The 20,280-nt window shown below is 52.9% G+C and overlaps 5 protein-coding genes across 5 annotated transcripts; 4 read left to right on the top strand and 1 right to left on the bottom strand.

Moving 5' to 3' along the window:
- Positions 1-581: 581 nt before the first annotated feature.
- On the top strand, positions 582-7,839 carry CC1G_15801 (hypothetical protein; the record flags this gene model as incomplete). Its single annotated transcript, XM_002910035.1, has 7 exons — positions 582-886; positions 953-1,296; positions 1,349-1,668; positions 1,727-1,916; positions 1,972-3,696; positions 3,758-6,565; positions 6,617-7,839. 7 exons carry the CDS (start codon positions 582-584, stop codon positions 7,837-7,839), a joined length of 6,915 nt encoding a protein of 2,304 aa, XP_002910081.1.
- A 382-nt stretch (positions 7,840-8,221) lies between these two features.
- Positions 8,222-9,020, top strand: CC1G_04810 (hypothetical protein). The gene is made up of 5 exons (XM_001838314.2): positions 8,222-8,389; positions 8,479-8,591; positions 8,656-8,723; positions 8,776-8,799; positions 8,862-9,020. The coding sequence occupies exons 1-5, from the start codon at positions 8,315-8,317 to the stop codon at positions 8,882-8,884; spliced, it is 303 nt and encodes a 100-aa protein (XP_001838366.1). The 5' UTR covers positions 8,222-8,314; the 3' UTR covers positions 8,885-9,020.
- Positions 9,021-9,541: 521 nt separating this feature from the next.
- On the top strand, positions 9,542-11,905 carry CC1G_04811 (hypothetical protein; the record flags this gene model as incomplete). Its single annotated transcript, XM_001838315.2, has 3 exons — positions 9,542-9,632; positions 9,700-11,414; positions 11,471-11,905. 3 exons carry the CDS (start codon positions 9,542-9,544, stop codon positions 11,903-11,905), a joined length of 2,241 nt encoding a protein of 746 aa, XP_001838367.2.
- Positions 11,906-12,179: 274 nt separating this feature from the next.
- Positions 12,180-13,437, bottom strand: CC1G_04812 (hypothetical protein). The gene is made up of 5 exons (XM_001838316.2): positions 13,404-13,437; positions 13,185-13,347; positions 12,881-13,133; positions 12,436-12,825; positions 12,180-12,386 (listed from the first exon to the last, which is right to left on the bottom strand). The coding sequence occupies exons 1-5, from the start codon at positions 13,415-13,417 to the stop codon at positions 12,319-12,321; spliced, it is 888 nt and encodes a 295-aa protein (XP_001838368.2). The 5' UTR covers positions 13,418-13,437; the 3' UTR covers positions 12,180-12,318.
- Positions 13,438-14,545: 1,108 nt separating this feature from the next.
- On the top strand, positions 14,546-20,126 carry CC1G_04813 (ATP-dependent DNA helicase PIF1; the record flags this gene model as incomplete). The annotated part of the gene is made up of 8 exons (XM_001838317.2): positions 14,546-15,098; positions 15,163-15,243; positions 15,301-17,092; positions 17,140-17,188; positions 17,242-18,235; positions 18,290-18,316; positions 18,368-19,897; positions 20,059-20,126. The coding sequence occupies 8 exons, from the start codon at positions 14,546-14,548 to the stop codon at positions 20,124-20,126; spliced, it is 5,094 nt and encodes a 1,697-aa protein (XP_001838369.2).
- Positions 20,127-20,280: the final 154 nt, after the last annotated feature.

Raw genomic sequence — 20,280 nt, forward strand, 5'->3', positions numbered from 1 at the left:
GGTCAGGCGCCCGTATACAAATCGAAAAGGGAGGGAGCAGTGCCATCCCGCAGAGTTCGACGATAGTGGTGGTGGTGGATCAAGCTTCAAGGTGGTCTGTCAGTTCGGGGGTAGAGTCTGAGAACGCCGGATCACTGCTTGATCAGCGCCTAATAATTTTGCCCTTTGAGCGTCTGTTCCGAGGGGCAAAGACTGTCGTTGGTTGAGGCTTGTGCCGTATACAATGAAATGATAACGTGCATGGGGAAGAAGGAAAGGGGCCCAGCTTTGGCTTCGCCGTCGAAGCAAGGCATGATGCAGGTTAAATTCAAGAAGTCATTTGGGACGTCATAGAAGCGCACTACAGCTGCGGACCGCCTTTCAAGTCCCTCTGCCATTCAGACTCAACTGGAACCCCATGCAAGGACTCTCCCTCCCCAGATTCGACACTCACAGACTGTTGGGAAACCTGGCGCAACCAAGGATCGAACGCTGGACGCGATGGGACTGTTTGGCCGTGGTGACGTCACGGAGCTAGGACCGAAAACGGAATGTGTTGAGACGGTTGTTGCAAAGGTTAGACAGGTTCAGCCCAAACGCCAATGGTGCACAGAGGAGCGGATAGCCGCCTGCTGTCCAATCTTCTGTCTCATGAAAAGGAGTATTCGAAACAACTCTCCTCGCTGCTCACCTCGTCCAACTCTTCGCTATCGTCGTTCACCGCCTATGCTGCCGCCGCACCGCCCGCCACATCGCGCGCCATCCTCAACGTCGCGGGCATCCTCTCCGCTGCAGACGACGCCCTAGCCAACTATGCTCGCGCCCTGGACGAGTGGCACACCATGCTGAGAGGACTCCAACAATTAGAGGAAGAAGTTGGAAACATAATGCGGGACCGCGAAATTCTGTAAGTTGTCTAACTCGCTCCAACTGCGAAACATCCACTTAAAACATAATTCTGTTCCACAAAAAGGGTTACCCGCCTGATCAAGGCCTCGAATAAATCCTCTTCCAGCTCGAAACCCTCATCACCGAACCTACGACGTTTCTCTGCTTCGTCGCCCTCTGTAAATCTTCAGAACCAGAGCCCCATTCGCTCAATACCAACATCGACGAAACTCGCAGCCGCTCAGACAGAGTTACAGGCTTGCGAGACTCATTTAGCAGCAAAGGAGAAGGAATTATCCCATCGCAGGTTTCAGGTCATCAGAGACGGCCTTACTCTGCGTGGTCGCGCACTCGCAGACACCGGTCGCGCCTGGACAGACCTCGGGCTTGAAACGCTTACCGTCCTCGAGAGAGAACTTGGGCTAGCAAGTGCGTCTGAACGGATTTCATGTGCATTTGTCGTGTTCTAATGCCATTGCAGGACCCGGGCTACAACTGGATAAACCTCTACCACACAGGGAATCTCCAGAAGCATCCTCGTATCAGCACCACTCTCCTTCACCCTCCATTCACTCGCACCCTCAACAACACTTGGGCCACAGACCCTTTCCCGGTTCATTCGAACACTTTGATTCCTCAGAGAGTCGCCTAAGCTCTCCAAGCCCTTATCGCAGGCGAAATTCGATACACATACCAGCCGCTCACGCAATCCACTCGGAAATCGACGTCCCAATTCCCATAATGTCCAGCAATAACACTTCCCCTCCCGCGTCCACCGTGGAAGTCCAGAACTCGCGTCAGGTGCGTTGATTGTCGTGGTTGTCTGGTTCCTTTCCAAACTCAGCTGAACTATCTATAGCGTGGTTCATCTAGACCCCAAAGCTTCTCTGGAGCAGCCACCAACATGCAGAGACCTCAAGGACAGGCACGCAGCCACTTGACAACCCCGGCATTGCAACAACAGCAACGAGTTAGCATGGCTAGCACGGTTAGTGACGATAATGAAGTCTGGGCCGACGCTAGTGACGGGGAGCACCGTGGTATCCATTGTGCGTGGCTTTACCCTTGTCCTATTGTTTCATCTAATGAGTATCACATAACCAGCCGAAACGAATTCGACCACATCACATTCCCACTCTCATAATCCCCTTCCCCGCCAACTCTCTGATATTCGTGAAAGGTCCAGTTCTGCTCATGGCCACGAAGCTCATTATCCCACAGAAGAGTCTGCTCCACCTCCCATATCCTCGATTGGAGCTGGCGCCCCTTTCGGTGGCTTGGCTCATGAGCAACTACGTTCACATTCGCCTTTGCACCATGTCTCAGATACTCCCTCACGCCCTTCGTCTTCTCGACATTCCAGTGCACCAGCCATCCCACTCGCCATTCCAACTGCTCCAGGTTCCATCTTCCATTCAGAGGAATACCGGTCCTTTCGTGAATCAAGTTATGGGACACCTCAAGTGAATGGAGTCTCCAAGTCTCGGTCCGAGGCCTCGTCAGGCAGTTCGCATATTCGAGGTGCAGCTGCCAATGCTCATAACGACAGAACGGGAGCGTCTACGCCAGATTCGGTTTCTGAAGGAGAGGTGTATACTGGCACTCGGGTGCGCCTGGGGAGCGTCAGCGCAGGAAGTTCAGAGCAGCAGCCCCCGTCTCATGCACTTCCCCAATCCCAAGGTATCGCGGGGAACCCGATGCTGGAGGCTCTAGCTCGCGAAACCGACCGCCAGCGATCGACGGAGACACTCTCCACCCCTCAATCGCCTGCCACCTTGCATGCCAGGGCAGCGCGTCGCTCGAGTATCGCTGTTGCTGTAGACTCGAGCGGGAACATTCGCGAGATTCATGTGCATGAAGGGACCTCCTCGGCTGTCCAGTCGCCTTCTCAAGGCGTCGCGGCGCCGGCCGCGACCTCGCCCAAGGAACCGACCTTTGAATTCCAGAGTCCGCCTGCGAAGCTGTATGAAGGTGCGATTGTGGATCCTCGTATGGTGGGTGGGCACGGGCTTCACAGACACGACCGCGAAGATGAGGTGGAGATTCCGACTGTGTCTCAGTCTCCGTCGCCTTTGGATGAAGGGGAGGGTGAAGGTACCCCCGCTGTTCCTTCTATCGCTACTGCTACTGGTGGAGGTACTAGTGGGATTGGCGTATCGGGCCTTGGTCAACTTGTGGCTTCGACCAGTAGTGGTACAGTACAGCCAGAAACGCCGTCCAAGTTGTCCAAGACGCAACGGAAGAAGATGAAGCGCAGGGAGAAGGAGAGGGCGAAAGCTCAGCAGACGGCTGCGGCTGAACAGGATAGGAGTGATATTTCTGGCGCCGAGACAGAGACGACTAAAGCGGGGACGTTTGTTTCCTCCACAGTCGAATCTTCTGGCGCTCCCACCCAGACTGCGGGTGCAGCGGAGAAGCAGGATGAAGGTGTCCGTCGACCTGGGGATGTTTCGACGACGGAGGATGAGGGTGAGGTGGAGAGGTTGGTGCAGTCTGGAGGGTATACTGTTGTTGAGAACCGGAGGTTTTCGGGTGGGGCGAGGGAGCTTGAGAGAGCGAAGACTGTTGTGGTCCCGTCTTATGCTGCTGCTGGACTTCCTCCAGCTGGTGTGAAGGTGCCAGTTGCTACCCCGGCGAGGAGTGCTACTCTTCCTGCTTCGACCACTGTGCCTCCTGCTTCGACTACAGCGCCGACTGCGGCGGCAGCGGCACCTCCAGCGCTTAGTGAAGCACCCGTCATTCAAACCCAAGCTGCACCGACTGCTCAAAACTTTGGACATAAGGTCAAGGCTGCGTTTGTGGCGCCCGTTGGTGGTCCTTTAGTTCAAGGTGAGTATCTGTGATCCATGATTGGTTAGCATTTGTTTCTAATCGACCTTTAACCCTTCAGTTGGCCAACGGAAAGCCCCTCCAGTGGAAGCCGAGCCCAAACCCGCCGAAGATGTCAGTACCCCAGGAGACGCTATCACCAGTACAACGACCGGTGTACCTACGGTGCCCACCACCACGACGGCGACTACGACGGCAGCACCGGCTACCACAACTGCAATTTCTGCGACGGCGCCCACCACGGCCGCGACAACCACAACCACGACCACAACACTCGCCACCCCAGCCGTTCCTCTTGCCATTGCCGATCAGCGTCTTCCCCCACCATCGACTGCCCCACCAGCTGGTTCCACCGGTATCACGCCTTCACCTTCCAAGAAAGAGGAGAAGCGCGGTAGTTTCTTTGGGAGGTTGTTTGGGCGGGGTAGGAGTGCTAGTGCCAAGGGTCCGTCTGCGCCTGTGGAGAGTGTGCATGAGGTTGCTGCTCCGGCTCCTGCTGCACCTGTTGAAGGTGCTGTAGGTGCTACGAGGCCTGTGGAAGTCCCGCCTGTTCAAGGGACTACGGCGGTTGTTGTGGAGGGGACCACGCAGGTCGCCCAACCGGCTGTTGTCGTGGAGGAGACCGCGCAGGCTGCCCAGCCGGTGGTCACTGTGGAGGAGCCGCCTCGAGAGTCAGTGCAGACGCCTGTGGGGGGTGCCGTGCCGCTCAGTGCTGAAGCTGAGCCTGCTCTCCCGCCGCCTATCCCCGTTTCGCCTCAGGTGACGGACCATGATGTTGTACCCGCTGCTACGACTGTGCAGGAACAACCTTTGACCCAGGTGCATGTCCGTGAGATCCACGAGGTGGTCCAGGGCGGGGAGGTGGTTGAGCGTACTGAAGAGGAGAGGGTCCAGGATGTCCCTGTGGCTGTTGGGCAGTCTTCAAGTGCTGTTGTGGCTGCGGTGGAGGCGGATGATCACATAGTGCAGACTGTTCATGCGGAGAGGCCTGTTTTGGTTACGCTTTCGGCGACGAGGGGGAGTGAGCAGCCTATTATTGTCCAGCCTTTGCAGCAGCAGCCGGAGCCTGTGACGCAAGAGCAGGTGCTGCAGCCTACGACCCAAGTTCAGGTTGCACAGCCGACGACTCAAGTTCAATTTGCGCAACCGACAGCGCAAGCGCAGGTACCTCAATCCACGGTTCAGCCTCAGGTCTCACAACAACAACCTCCTGCTCAGCAAGCCGCTCCACCTCCTGCCGAAGCCGTCCCCACTGAGCCGCGGTTACACCAAGTTTCGGAAGAGGCGACTACGACTCCCGCCAAGCTTAGCAAAAAGGACAGGAAGGCTGAGAAGGAGAGACAGAAGGCGGCTGAGAAGGAACAGAAGGAGCGAGAGAAGGCGGCTGAGAGAGAGCAGAAGGAGAGGGAAAAGGCTGCCGAGAGAGAACGCAAGGAGCGCGAGAGGATGGAGAGGGAGCGGACGAGACCTGAAGGTTCACCTTCGAAGCATCAGCAAGGACATGGCTTCCTGGGGGGTTTGAAGGGTTTCTTCGGGGCTGATTTGGCAGAGGGTGGTGGAACTCCTTCGAGGAGAGAGATGAGGGGGTTGGCTGGTGGAGCGTCTGGTGGAGGCAGTCAAGCGATGCCACCTGTTCATCCGGAAGCGTACACGTCCACGGAGGGTGCGACCACCACTTGGGTACCGTCTAGCCACCCGGCTCTTCAAGCCACTACTCCTTCACATTCCGTACACACGACCCCTACGAACACCGCTGAGCGTGCTAAAGTTCAGGAAAGCCCGTCGAAGAGGGGTGGTCTTGCGGCGTTGTTTGGACGAGGCCATGCTCGATCGGCTTCGACTACTGACGTGGGGTTGCCGTTTAGCTCGTCTTTGTTGGGAGAGGATGCGAGTGACGAGAATGCTGCCAGGAGGTATATTGTTGTGGAGAACAAGTTGGACTTTTCGTCCAGGCTTGCGAGTTCTCCCCCTGCTACTTCCACGCCTCCAAAAGTTCGCTCTAAAGGCGGAATGGAAAGAAGACAGGTTGGAGGTATCTCGCCATCCAAGAGGACGACTCTGCCCGCAGCTCAATATCATCCTCCACCAGTCGAAGACTCGTCACCATTTGCTATCGCACATGCACCCGCTCCGCTTGATATCGAACAGCTCCAGGCTCAGGCGAGGAGTCAGTTGGTGTCTGGTCATTCGCGATCTCAGTCTTCGGCGGCCGCTCTGGGTGGGGGAGGGTGGACGACGAGGACGGACAAGAATTTGAAGAGGTTATCAAAGGGTGGTGAAGGATGGGATTCGGATGGCGGGGAGATGAGAGGGTTTATCTCCAACGTCGGTGGAGGAACTGCGAGGATCGAGCCTGCTTATGAGCCGGTTGTAATTCGTGATGATCCTATGCCGTTGCGGCCTGTTGACGGTATGAAGAGGAAGCATGTGTCGGCGACTCAGTCGATCCCTCTCGCTTCTTCTTCGATGACCAATATCCCCGCTTCGGCTTCTGTGCCTGTGACGGATTTGGATCGGGCGGCTTCCCCTGCCTCTGGTCCTGCACGGAAGTTGAGGAAGGCGAATAAGGGAGGTGCTGTTCCTGTTGCTACTTCTACACCTCCGATGGCCGTGCCTCAAGCGCCACCTATCCCGTCGACGAGAGAGGTGCATCACTCTCAGATTGCAAGGGGTGCGCATATGCCGCCTGTTCCACAGGCTCCACCAGCAGCGTCGACCAGCACTGCTGTTCCGTTTCCTGAGCCTGTTCCCGCGGAGCATCGGTCTGGATACGGGAGTGATGATGGGGGTACTATAAACAGGAAGAAGTCACTTGGTGGACAACAGAAGACAAGGAGGACGACGTCCATGTCTGTCCCGCCATCTGGAGGTACGTTTGCCGCATTAGGGATTCCTTGTCGGAGCTAACCATCGCTTTTAGTCACGTATGGTGCTACCGTCCTCCCTGCGGGCGGCGAACAACCTAGCGGACAGCTTACTTCCGGAGGTTGGGATGCCGCGCATGGACGCCAGACCAGTGCTCCCGTGAAGAGGACGACTCATCCTCCTTTGGGTCAAGGCCTTCCTCCATCTACTGCTCTTCGGACCAGTCTTCATTCGCAGCTCACGACACGCACGCACGACCCTTCCATCACCCATGTTCGGAAGCAGCAGGTTGATAATCGCGCCCATCCGATGCCCATTCCCTCCGTTCGAGGTGCGACAGCTGGTATTGCCTCGATCCCTGTTCCCAGAGCTCCTCCCCCTGTCGTGGCGGATCAGCAAAGAGGACAGAGCTTGTTGAGTCTCGTCGAGGATATCGCTGCGAGAAATAGGAGAGGGGAGGAGCAGATGAGGATTCTGAGAGGAAGAGATGTGATGGATCTGGAGGTTCCGCAAGCGCCACCGCGAGTGTATAGGGAAGACTTGGAGGGTCCAGGGGACATGCACGTCACCCCGCCCAAGCAAACGGTGCATACCCGCGGTGGAAGTTCGACTACGCCTGCTCGACAACCCAGTACCAGCCGACCTGCACGATCACCCTTGAAGAGTGCCTTGAAGAGTCGCGATCAGACTCCTTCGCCATTGCCATCCACCTATGGGCTACCGAAGAACTCGTTGCCTCAGCCTAAGGGTGGTACCGATGCTGATGGCGGGTACTACGTCGAGATTGACGAGGTTGTAGAAAATGGGGAGGTCGTTACCCGCCGCGTGAGGAGGGTTTCGAAGCCCACATCTCCTGGACGGCGGGCTTCCTCTGTTCCCGCTGTGGCACAGGGCACTTCGGTTCGTCCTCTTCCAGTTTCTCACAACAATGTCGTACAGTCCACTCCTCCCCTTCCATCTTCCAATCCTGCGGCTACTTCTGATGGTCCTCAGCGACGGAAAAGTGTTCGCGTCTCTCTCCAGCCGACGTTTTCACCATCGCCGCCGCCGATATCTCCTGTTGATACACGATTCCATCCAACAGCCACTCCACCCCTTCCGCCTCTCCCTCCAGCTCCCACCAGCAATGGCGGTCCGTCCAAGAAGAGGATGAGCGCACGCAAGATCAAAGATATCTGGCAAAATTCGAGTGATGAAGATGAAGAGTATGCTAAAGCCAAGTCGCTCCTTTCTCGTGCTTCTATGGAGAGAGCGACTTTGTCTGCAACTGCAAATTAGACGTTTGCTTTGGTTATTAGACTTTTGTTTATTTCCGTTTTCCTTTCGATTTCGTTCTTCGATTTCCGTTGGCTCCTTTATGCATGATTTTCTTTTCTGCTTCGAAGTTCGCAATCTGCATGGGATTCGTATTTATTGTATTATAGTATCTTTTCGTTGCGATTTTACGCCTGCTGTACCATAGTTAGACCGTAGTAGTATATACGCTCAATGTGCTCATCTTAATGCTTCTCCCAGTTGACGCCGGCATGCTCTCTGACCAGACAATTTCGTCACGCTTTGGGGAGCGAAGACGATTCATGAAAGTGGCGGCTTAGTCAGCGATTGTGCACACGGCAAAACAAAGGTCTGCATCTCTCATTTATACCACCACAAGCCCACAAAGGCGTCGACGACCATTTTCTCTGTGAAGTCTCGACAGGACGCCTCGATTATCTTGTTCAGCGCCCCCATAGTCTAGTAATCACCGTACAACATGTCTGACGAGGAGCAGAACAACGCAACCCAAGAGGTCAAGACTGAGGACGCCAACGCCCCGATTAATGTCAAGGTGCGCGATTTTCTAAAGATCTAGGGTGCAGTTCGCAGGCTAATCGCGTATTGTGATTCGCTATGGTCGCCCTTTCTGGTGTCGCTTAGGTCGTCAGTGCCTCTGGAGAAGAAGTCTTCTTCAAGATCAAGCGTAGCACCAAGTTGAGCAAACTGCAGGGTGCATACGCCAGCAAAGTCGGGAAGGACGTGAACTCCATCCGGTGCGTATGATTGAAGGTTTTGTGCTCGTGCGCCGGCTTTATAGTGGCTAATTGGGCGTCGTAGATTCTTGTATGATGGCTCCCGGATACAAGAAGATGACACGCCGGCATCACTAGATATGGAAGATAACGGTGTGTTTTAGTCCACAGTCGATATTGAAACGGTACTGAAAGTTCTGTTAAGACACCATCGATGTTATGGTTGAACGTACGCACGCGCTTCCTTTGTGGTTGGGACGATAGATTTGACTGACCATTTGCTCTTTTCAGAGGTTGGAGGCGCCAGACCCTGAGTCCAAGCATTCCACTCGCTTGTCATCGCTATCATCCTTTCTATATGGACGTTGCACTGTCGAACCAACATATTAATCAAGCCCAGTGTAAATATCCTTGCAGACGTATTGTTGTAATTGTACTTCCTGTTCTTCTCCTCTTCTGGCTTCCATTCTGTCCGACCGCTGTCGCATTGCTCTGGGCGGTGTGGAGAACTACGACATTGATCACGATATAGGTTCGCTGGATCTTCTGTCACGACATTGACCCACCTTTACTGACATTTACACTCTTCAGTAATTCAGATCGCCGCCCAAGAACCTGATCCAAGTTGCTCTTTAATTGAGAGAACGACGCCTGTGTGAAAGCACGGCGTAAAGAATGAGATTGGTATAGCCTTTTCTTGATAATGCCACAGCCCCTTAGATCCGGTGAAAGTCTTGGTACAGATTACTGAATCTGACGGCAGTGGCAGAAGGTGAGTACAGTTGCTCAGATACCTTTGGGCGCTTATTCATCCACGTCATGATTCCACAGCAGACTATGTCCGACCTACTGGCACCTCATCAACCCCGTGTCTACCGAGGCTGTACGCACGATGTATATCTGAGGTGCAGAGTCCTGCGGGGTTTTGAGCCCTCCTTCCCTCCCCCCACCTCTCGCGTCGTCTGCCAGCCATGGCTTTCCACCAAGCCTCACATTTCGTTATCGATCGTTCTCACTTCATGAACGCCAAAGTCATCAATGTGGCTAACGGCCCAGCTAAAGGTAATGTGTCGTTGCTGTTATTGCTGTTTTCTCTCGTGAGGCAGGTAAAACTTATACACAGTGACAGACCCGATCGCAACCCTGCTGGGTCACTCCGCGGTCGAGGCCACCCACGAATCGTCCACGGCAACCTTCGCCCCTAAATGCATGCCAGGCACACGTACACAAGTAATAAACGACATCATTAATTGGATACCTTCTGGTGACACCAGCAACAAGGCCATACTATGGTTCTCAGGCCCCGCTGGGGGCGGCAAAACATGTATCCAACGAGAAGTGGCGAAGCAAGCATTAGAGGAAGGGGTATTAAGTGGATCATACTTTTTCTCCACTCGCATTGGTGGCTTGGATAACGAACAGCCCTTCGTTGCGACGCTCGTCGCTCAGTTTATCAACTCGATCCCAGGGTACAAGCCCTTGGTCGCCCAAGCCATACGTGATCACCCAGGGATATTTACCAAGTCGCTCGACATCCAGTTCCAGGAGTTGATTCTGGATCTGTTGCCTAAACTGGCCTGTGAACCAATGTACCTCCCACGAGTACTGGTCGTCGACGGCTTCGACGAATGTCGCGATATCCAGCAGCGACAACATTTGTTGAAGCTCCTTCAAGCTCTGGCCACTAACCCCCATGTCCCGTTCCGGATCATCATCTCAAGCCGTCCGGAATTGGACATTCGGACGGCATTTGGGAAAACACCCCTGGAGCCACTTACCCATTGCATTCGCCTGGCCGACTATGACGGCACCAACGACATTCGCGACTACTTTTGCGACGGGTTTTCTTCTATCCGAGAGACACATCCTTCTAGAGCCTCTATACCTCCCGGCTGGCCACCACAGAGAGACCTCGAGAAGTTGGTCATCGCGGCCTCGTCGCAGTTCATCTTCGCCGCCACGGTCATTAAATTCGTTTCGAACCCGCACGAAAACCCGGTCACTCTCCTCAAACGTGTCCTTAACCATCCCAGCCAGTGCACAGCGGGGGAGAATCCGTTCGCCGACTTGGATCGGCTGTACGACGTTATTCTTCATCCTCCCAATACGGATGTGGCGCTCCTCAGGCGCCTGTTGCGGGTCATTATGATCATGGAGCAACCGACGTTTACATCCGTCAACCCAGGTGCTTTTCTCGATGAATTTCTTGGACTCGAACCTGGGACAACCGATATCACCCTTTGCGAACTCCATTCGGTTCTCGACATCCCCCATTTCGATTCTCAGCCCGGTGAAAATTGGTGGTGCGACCCATCCACTGACAACATTTTCATCCGATTCCACCACAAGAGTCTCGAAGACTACCTCTCCTCCCCCACTCGCTCCGGGGACTTGTTTCAATCATGGGAAGCCACGAATTTGGACTTGGCGGGTAGGTGCGCTGTGCATTTGACGAGATGGGCGGAGGGAGATGTTAAGGTGAAGAAGGAGGTGTATGACTATTCGTGTATGCATTGGAAGACCTATGTGGGGAGGGCGTTGCCGCCGATGGCTCCTCCGATGGGGCACGCTCAGAGTCAGGCGCAAGGAAAGAGCAAGGAGCGGAGAAACACGATTTCGAGTTTGTTAAGGAGGGCCCCGAGTCAGCTTGGAGCGGGACATGAAGGCGAAACTGCAAAGTCCGTGGATCTTCCACCCGACCTCGCAGAGTTCAATCCGGCCATGATTCTGCAGTACATGTTTGTCCACCCTCCGCCTCCCCAGTCAAACTCCAGCCATGAATATCGATTCTATCCTGGCGTCGCAGAGTTGACGGAGGTGCAGGAGGCTTTGCATCGTTCAGCCGTAAGTGATTCGAATTACGTTCTGTGCTGGTGGTCACTGACCCGTGTTTCGAACAGTGTAAGGAGGGTCAATGCCTTCGACTATGCATGAGACTGCAACACATCTCCTCTAGTGCATCCGCGATTCTGTGGTTCTGCCAGAGAGTGGACGAATCGGCGAGTGTCTCGCAGAGGGTGAAGTTGCTGCCGCAGTTGCAGGGCCTGCTCCCAAAAAGTCCGACTCCCGGTGGGAGTGTTCGAGGTGTAACTGCAGGAGGACGTCCGCCCAGCAGTCTTGCCAGTGGTCAGCGCGCCCCAAGCGTCAGCATGCGGAATCGGATAGCTGAGGGTCCAGTGGAAGCTCGGGAGGCGACCTCGACGAAGGATGGGTCGGGAACATGGAATATCGATGCTTCTTTTCCGAGCTCACAGTCGAATGGACTGAGGGGAACGGGGACAAATTTTGGCAGGCTTTGGAGAAGGTTGACTTGTCGGGATGGTTCGGCGAGATGAGCGTGGATTCGCTTGGATACCAAGGACATGGCAGTTCGTAGTACATGTACTTGTTATCTCTCCTTTTCTACTCTGAGTCTCTGACATAATATGCATCAGGAACTAAACACTAGGCGGTGCAGCGGGCTCCGCCGTCACCTTAGACCTTGCTCCAAGCGCTGCCGTCCACATGCCGTACCCGCTTTTCATGATGCAAGTGAAATAGATAACGCGATCTAATCTCATCTACTCTACTCTTTTCAAATGTGTGCAAAGTGGTTCAACGAGACGTACATTCAACAGACTCATAATCGTACATATCAAAAGAAATAAGAAACCATACAAAATCTGAGAAAAGGAAAACAATACAGACGGTACAAATACAACCCTTGTGGGCGAATATTGGAGGTTCATTCTACTTCTTCACGCAGTATTCAAGTTCTCTGTCTCTTGTTAGCCGAGCCTTCGGGTTGCTTCCCCTTGTTCTTGGATCCCGAAGGTCCTGGTATGTTGTCGGCACACGGTCTTTTCCAACCATGAACAAAACTCACCGGCATCTTTGTTCGCATCGCCCCCATCCCCGTCCGCACGTCGCTTCTGCGCTGTGGCGGGTTCGCGAACAGTCGGCTGGATTCCACTCATCGGCAAAACATTTCCCGCCACCTTAAGCACTCGAATTCGAGTCAACTTCGCGTTGAAAGTATCTGATGTAGGCGCCGGTTTCCCCCTTGGATGAACGGACCAGTGGTGCAAAGTGAACTTTACTTCCACAACTGCACCGATCAATTGCCCTTCAAGGACGGTGGGGTCGATGGGGTTGTCGTTGATGTCACGGGCGTCCAACGCTTCCAGGCGATAAAAAGGAGTTATAGCCTTAAGGCGCTCCTGGTACATGCCAGGTGCAACGGGATGCTTCGCAGTGGGGTCCGACGTATCAGATGCTGTTAAACTTCAGTTCCATCACACTAGAGGCTAGCCATCAAGACCGAAACTCACCGTCATACGGTTGAGATCTTCTCTTAAACAGAGCAAAGTTGACGCGTATCCCCGTCTTCGTTCCCAACTTCACGAGCAGGTGGTTTTTCTCGGTGGTTTTCGCTTGCGAATCCTGAAGTCGACGAATGTTGGCGAGAGCGTTATCGAAAGATGTGCCAAGAGTAGGGTGAATTCTGCTCGCAGACCCTATAGTACCCGCGTACTTCGCCGATTCGAAACGGTCGTCAAATTTGGTATTGAAGTTACCGTGGGGCTGGAAGAAGGGTCTGTTGGTGGACATGACTCCAATGACGGTCAGCTCGACTTCGTTGCCTCCCTCTTGCGTCGTCACAAAGCTTGAGTTGGCGTCCACTGTTTCATCGCTATCCCAGACAAGACCGTTCGCGATATCAGCAACGCCCAGGTAGTGAGCGTCTGTATCGACAAGATTCTGATGAACGGCGTCGCCGTCAAAGCCACCAGCGGAGCTTGAAACCAATGGCTTAGCTGAACTGCGTTCATCACTTTATAAAATCTCACTCACTCTCCAACGACCATGGTGATCTTTCGACTTTACGAAGGGATGCAGAAGATGGCTCGGGAAAGAAGGGGATGGAATACCACATTACAGGTCGCAATCCCGCCGTCTTATCTTCCAACGAATGTCTATCTTTTTGGTGAGCATGGACCATGAATCGGTTATTGTTTCGCAGGTGAAGGTCTCGCTTCACCCCGTTCTGCCCTTGTAATTGATCGTAGAATTGTTCCTTCAGCCATTGCGTCGTAAATTCACACGTGGAGAGGCAATGGTTGTGCATTGACCTTCGTTGCGTGCCCACTGCCCCGCTCATATTCGAAGTATGGGCACATTCCCCACGCTTTGTCAAAATCTGCGCTTATCTTCAGTCTTTTGTGCATGGTGAGTGATGTTAGTCGTGTTATTTCTTTCGCTAATGGCAATACTTGGTTTCTATCGCAATAGAACTTTACCTTGCATTATCGCAATCACCAATGGCAACCTCCTCCACCGATTTACTACAACGCCTCCGCCATTTTCGCCTTCCAGCGGCGCAGTTTGGCGTCCGTACCGTCCTTCACGCAACTTCAGTTGCATCCAGGACTTGGAAGCAGGTCGTCGAACTCTTCCAATCGTCACCTCCAAGCATGCAGCTACTCGTCATAGACGCTGCGAATGCCTACACCTCCGCGCAAACCACCACACCCTCCAACCCAACCCTTTCCACTTCTTCACGCTGCGGAGAACTGCCTTGGGCAGCTCCCCAAACTCCTGCCGGTTCTTCCTTGTCGTCTTCCCATCCGCCGCATGAAGGCGCTCTTCCTGCGCTACAGAATGTAGAACAGCCGTATCCCGAATATATGAAAATCCCCTCCCAAGAAGTTCTCGATCGTTCGGTCGCTGAATTCATTGACCGAACCTCAAATGAGGCCCTTAGACAAGACATCTGCGCGTCTTGCGCTCGTCGGCTGTTTACATCCTCAATGGAACAAATGCCCGTCGACCAAATACCAAACCGGCAGCTTCTTAAGCCTCCGACCTCAATCCTACATCCCGCTCAAGCTTTGGTGGACGGATTGCTTCTCGCCCCGAGTGGTCTGAAGTCGAACTCGGTGGTGTGGATTTGCGAGCAATGTTTGTCTAGGTTGCGCAGGTCGCTGCTTCCCAGAATGTCCCTCGCTAACGGCCTTTGGATTGGCGATATTCCTACCGAGCTCCTAGGACTCTCACTCCCTGAACGCATCCTCATTTCCTTGTACTTTCCCGCTGTCTACGTCGTCAAGCTATACCCCAGCGGGAAAAAAAGTACGAACATGGACCAAGACAAGCTGCAAAGTGGCATTAAGGGCAATGTTTCTACGTACAAGTTAGATCAGCAGCAAATCACCGACATGGTCGGTCTCAATATGCCGCCCCCGCCAACCATACTTTCCGCCACCATTGCGATCACATACGTTGGTCCCAATAATTTGCCCAAAGCTTGCCTGCCGGGAACCTTTCGTGTTAGGCGTGCCAAAGTGGAGGCTGCCTTGCGTTGGTTAAAAGCGAACAATCCCCTCTATGCGAAGATCAATATTTCCCAGTCCCGCTTGTCCCAACTCCCCCACAACAGTGTCCCGTCCGAGGTCCTTCAAACAGTTCGCTGGTCTACAGAGGTTGAAAGGCTAGACGCGGAGCATGGTACATATGTGCCCTTGCACGAGGATGACGACGATGAGGATGGTACGTCGAAATGCGAACATCATTTTCTTTCAATCTGGCGCATGTAAACTGATCCTCCATTTAGATGATCTTGAAAGGCTGGCACTCGGAGATCCCATGGTTGTTACAGGGAACCATCATGAAGAAGAGGAAATAGAAACGGAAGGTATGACTTTTTTTTTCAATTGTCGGCGGATCCAATGGACTAAAGCATATTCTTTAGGAGAAGATGCCGACCCCGCAGTTATACCTCTCCAATCGCATGGAGTCCTTGACATGGCTGGTCACGATATCCCTGACGACGAACTTTTCCATCACGCCCTCAACAACACCGCGAAACCTGACTCTACACGTCCTGATGTCGAAGGAGAATACGCCATTCGACATGGAAGTGGTTTCATCAACGAGTACGCCAGAAAAGACCCCGTCACTGGACTTCGATATGATGGAGGCCCCGATAATCCGAACCACCTTTTAGGAACCTTCCCGTACTTGTTTCCCTTTGGGAAGGGTGGTTTCGAAACCCACCGTCCTATCACTGTCAGCTACGAGTCGCATGCAAAGTGGGCAATGCAATACTTCGACGGTCGCTTCCGAAAGGATCTCTTGTTCGTGTTCCAGGTTTTTGGAGTTATCACGAAACGCCAAGTTTGTCGAGCGGCTGCGTTGCAAGTGGAGAACTTAACGCCTGGCCTTCAACAACAGTTACGATCCCTCAAAGTCGAAGACCTTCTTCAAGCCAGCCAAGAAGAGGCCCAGAAAATCCCGTTCTCTAACTCGACAGTTCGCCTCCTCCGCAGGCAGATGAAAGCGATTCGTAGCCGTGTGACAGGGACGGATGAATCTCGAAAATCGATTCGGGGCAAGGTCTGGGGAACAAACCTTATTTTTAACACTCCCTCGCTCTGGATCACCATAAATCCTTCAGACACGCATGATCCCATTGCCCAAGTCCTATTTGGTGAAAGCATCGACCTCAATGCCTTCTGTAACACCGCCGGACCCGACAAAGAACAACGCGCCAGAAATGTTGCTTCCGATCCTTTCGCCTCAGCCCAATTCTTTCACTATATCATACCACTCGTTTTCGAAACACTCTTCGGTATCAAGGCTGGATGTCCTCCACAGAAGATTGAACGACGGGAAGGATTATTCGGCGTTGTCCAAGCGTATATTGGCACAGTCGAGGCACAGGGAAGGGGTACCCTCCACTTTCATATGCTCGTTTGGTTAAGCAACACACCACCTCCTCACAAACTACGCGAATTGCTCCAAGAGGAGTCTTTCCGGGAACGCGTACGCTCATTTATTCGTCAAAACATTGTCTCGAACATAGAAGATAAAACGACTGCGGAGGTTTTGGCGATAAAGTTGGACAAGGAGATATCATACTCTCGGCCTATCGATCCCCGGAAAGGACCCCTATCTGCCGATGACAAGAAGCACCTCAGAACGCTGGCGCGCACTCTCCAGTACCATAAATGCAAGGATCGCGTTTGTCGCATCCTGAAAAAGGGAAAGGTTGTTTGCAAGAGGAGAGCTCCCTTTACTCTCGCTCCGGACGCCTGGGTTTCAGCTGATGGGCAATGGGGTTCCAAACGATTCGCGGCGTTTCTCAACGCTTGGAACCCGATCATGCTCCACACTTTACGATGCAACCACGACGTCAAAGTGATCACCCCTGGACCTGCAACTCGGAACATTGTGTGGTATGTGACGAACTACGCGTCAAAGAAACAAGGCAATTCGTCCAATTCTTCTGCGCTTCTCGCTCAACGATACGCATATCACACGAAACAAGAGATGAACAACCCGAAAGCCTTCGACGTCAACAAGCGTATGCTTCAGCGTTGCGCCAATGTTTTGGGCCGTGACCGTGAGTTCAGTGCCCCCGAGGTTGTCAGCTACTTGATGGGATGGGGGGATTGTTATGAGTCCCACTACTACGTCACTATACGGTGGGATTTGGCGATGAAAGCACTGTTCAATGCCTATCCAGCACTAAACGACAATAAGTAAGTGTCATTTTTAGGTGATGCATTCTTTTAACACATTATTTCAGGTCGCATAATGATAATCGGGCTGGTACAAATGACCTCATTGATTCGGTGGTGAGTGCTTAACCAGAAGTGGTCGCAAGTGATGAACACTACCCCGTAAACAGGATGTCCAAGAAGGCGAGTCATATACTGTCCAATTCCATGGCGATCACCTTGAAGCCCGCAACCAAGTGCGGGAATACGCTTATAGAGGATGTGACTTGGAGAATGAAAGTTTTCTGAAGGTCATGTTGGATACGTACGACGCCGCATTCGATCCCGACCTCGAAGCAAATACGCATGCTTCATCATCCACGGCACAACCTCGCCAAAGGCGCCCCCGTCATGACCGCATCCCCTATCTCTCAGCATATGGCAATGCAAAGCGTTGTCGCATCCGTCGCGCCCCATGGCATGAAACACTCCCCCGTTTCTCCGGGCGCTGGTTTCCCAGGAGCGATGAGCCTCGTAACCACGAGACATACTGTGCAGCCATGCTTATGTTGCTCAAGCCTTGGCGCTCTCTGCGCGATTTGAAAGGGCAACAAGCGACGTTCAAGCATGCATTTGATCATTGGCGGTTGTCGTCTGCTACTACGTGGGACCTCACTGTGATTGAAAATATTCAGTTCTACTACGACTGCGCCGATCACGCCGACGCCATTGCGGATGAAGAAGACAATAGCATGACTTACCGAGCAGTGTTGGAGGAGGACATCCGTGATGATTCAGGATACGTGGCCCCTATCTCTCATTCACCATGGGAGTCGATCACGGAAGAAGAGATCGAAGATGCCCGTTTTGCCCAATTACCGCGACGGGAAAGGGAATATGTTGACGATGCCCTTCGTATTGCGACCTCGGTTGGCTTTTATGGCGCGCCGTTATCACTTCCCGACTCTGTTGAAGGACTTGTCAATCACGCAGGGTTGGATGAATTGGAACAGGTGGAGGAATGGGAGGATGTTTTGAAGTCTGTTACTCGACAAACCGGAATCCTAACCGCGACCGACCCGTTAGAGGAAGCTGTTCGGGCCGCGGTGCTTAACGAGTTGCCATTGGAAAGGGAACCGATGGTGTCAACGAGCAATCAGACTACTCGCAATGAGCCCGAGTCACGTTCGCTCAGAAGTATTTTAAACGCAGACCAACTCAGGGCCCACGACATCATAGTAGGGTGCATTAAAGACGAGATTGACGGTAGGTGAATGTGGGACACTTCAATATACTGTGTACTGACTCCTTGTTTAGGGAAAAATCCAGACCAGCTCCTAATGATCGTGCATGGGCAAGGAGGAACGGGAAAGTCGCTCTTAATCCAATCCATCACTCAAACGTTGAGGGATATGGATGCTGAGCAGTTCCTTGGGAAGGCGGCTACTTCTGGCATCGCGGCCAGTCCCATCGGTGGTACTACTGTGCATCACTACTTCGGCATTGGCGTCAACCCAACTGGGCGAGATTGGGCGCACCGGGCATCGGAGGAGATCAAGGCCAGACGGAATCGCAATGTTGGGAAAAAGCATCTTGTCATCATTGACGAGATGTCCATGTTGACGAAGAAGATGCTTGCGCTTATGTCTGAAGTAGGGCAGGTGGCACGAGGGCATTCGTCTACTGCAACAACCAACTCGACATTGCCTTTCGGGGGACTCCATGTTGTCTTATTCGGCGATTTTCATCAATTTCCACCTGTCGCGACCGAAGGCAATGCTCTATACTGCGATCGACCCAACACCGATAATGAAAAGTCCGCCCTCGGTCGAGAGCTATTTTTACAGTTCAATACCGTCGTCATCCTTCGAGAGCAACGCAGAAGCCGTGATATAGGATGGACCGAGATACTTAATCGCCTACGTGTTGGTGAATGCACGGATCACGATATCGACGAGTTGAAGAAAATCACTCTCACCGACTCGAGATGCGATATACCCAACTTCGATTCGGAAGAATGGCGAGATGCTGTTCTCGTAACTCCCCGACATTCTGTGCGAAAGGCTTGGAACCAAGCTCGCCTTGAACGCCACTGCAGTGAAGAAGGTCGACTTCGTTATATCGTTCGCGCACACGACACCGACAAGGTTCTTGATGATATACCTCGACAAGATTTTCGAAAGGCCATAGCCCAGCTATCATGGAAAAAGACCGGACGACTTGAGGACGAAATCCAAATTGCCAAGGGCATGAAAGCGATGGTCCTTACCAACATTGCCACCGAAGCTGACATTGCCAATGGTACCAGGGGCGTTGTGGAGGACTTTTGGTTACACCCCGAAGAGACGGCCACGCCAAACGAAGACGGTACTGTCAAGCTACATCACTTACCACCTGTTATCTTTTTTCGACCTGATCAGAAAACCACTCTCTCCTTCAACGGCGTTCCTGAAGGCCTTATTCCAATTGCCCCTGTATCAACTTCGTTTAAGGTCGAGAACAACGATCGGGAGTCGAGGGATATTAAGCGGACCCAGTTCGCCATAACAGGGGCGTATGCATTCACCGACTACAAGTCGCAAGGACAAACCATCGAGAAAACGGTCGTTGACATCGCACCCACTCCTACCGGAAAAGGGCTGTCTCCCTTCAATGCATATGTTGCCTTATCGCGTGGGCGAGGCCGAGATAGCATTCGCCTTCTTCGGCCGTTTCAAGAGGAGTTATTTACCGTGCATCCGTCTGAAGAATTGCGGGAGGAGATGCAACGTCTAGAGATGTTGGACAGGATTACCCGGCAGCGGTTCGAGCAACGCAATAGTATTGGCACGTCACTTGACATGGACGGTGATAGATAGGGTTAAGACCTCTAGAGTATGAATTTATAACTTCAACGGTCTCTTGACACGTTCGTTACCTCGCGAGTCGCCATTGATCAGTTCAATACAAGCGGTACAACGATCATATTTGTTTTCTATTTACTGTCGGTCTGTTAAATACGTCCCTAGTCCAAAGAAACGAAGATTCGTATTACAAGAAGAACTGGTTATATAACGATCAACTTCAAGGGGTGTAAAGTTATAAAAGAACGGCCCGATGCGAGGGGGAAAAGGATAGAAACAGTAGGGATATTTGAGATATCGCCGGTGGCCTCAGGTGAGGTATCGGGGCCTTCAAGGGTGAGCTTGACATGCATGACACGCCATCCTGGTTCAGCTAAAGATACGAGT

Source organism: Coprinopsis cinerea (assembly GCF_000182895.1).
Source record: "Coprinopsis cinerea okayama7#130 chromosome 13 map unlocalized cont3.13, whole genome shotgun sequence".
Taxonomy (NCBI): Eukaryota; Fungi; Basidiomycota; class Agaricomycetes; order Agaricales; family Psathyrellaceae; genus Coprinopsis; species Coprinopsis cinerea.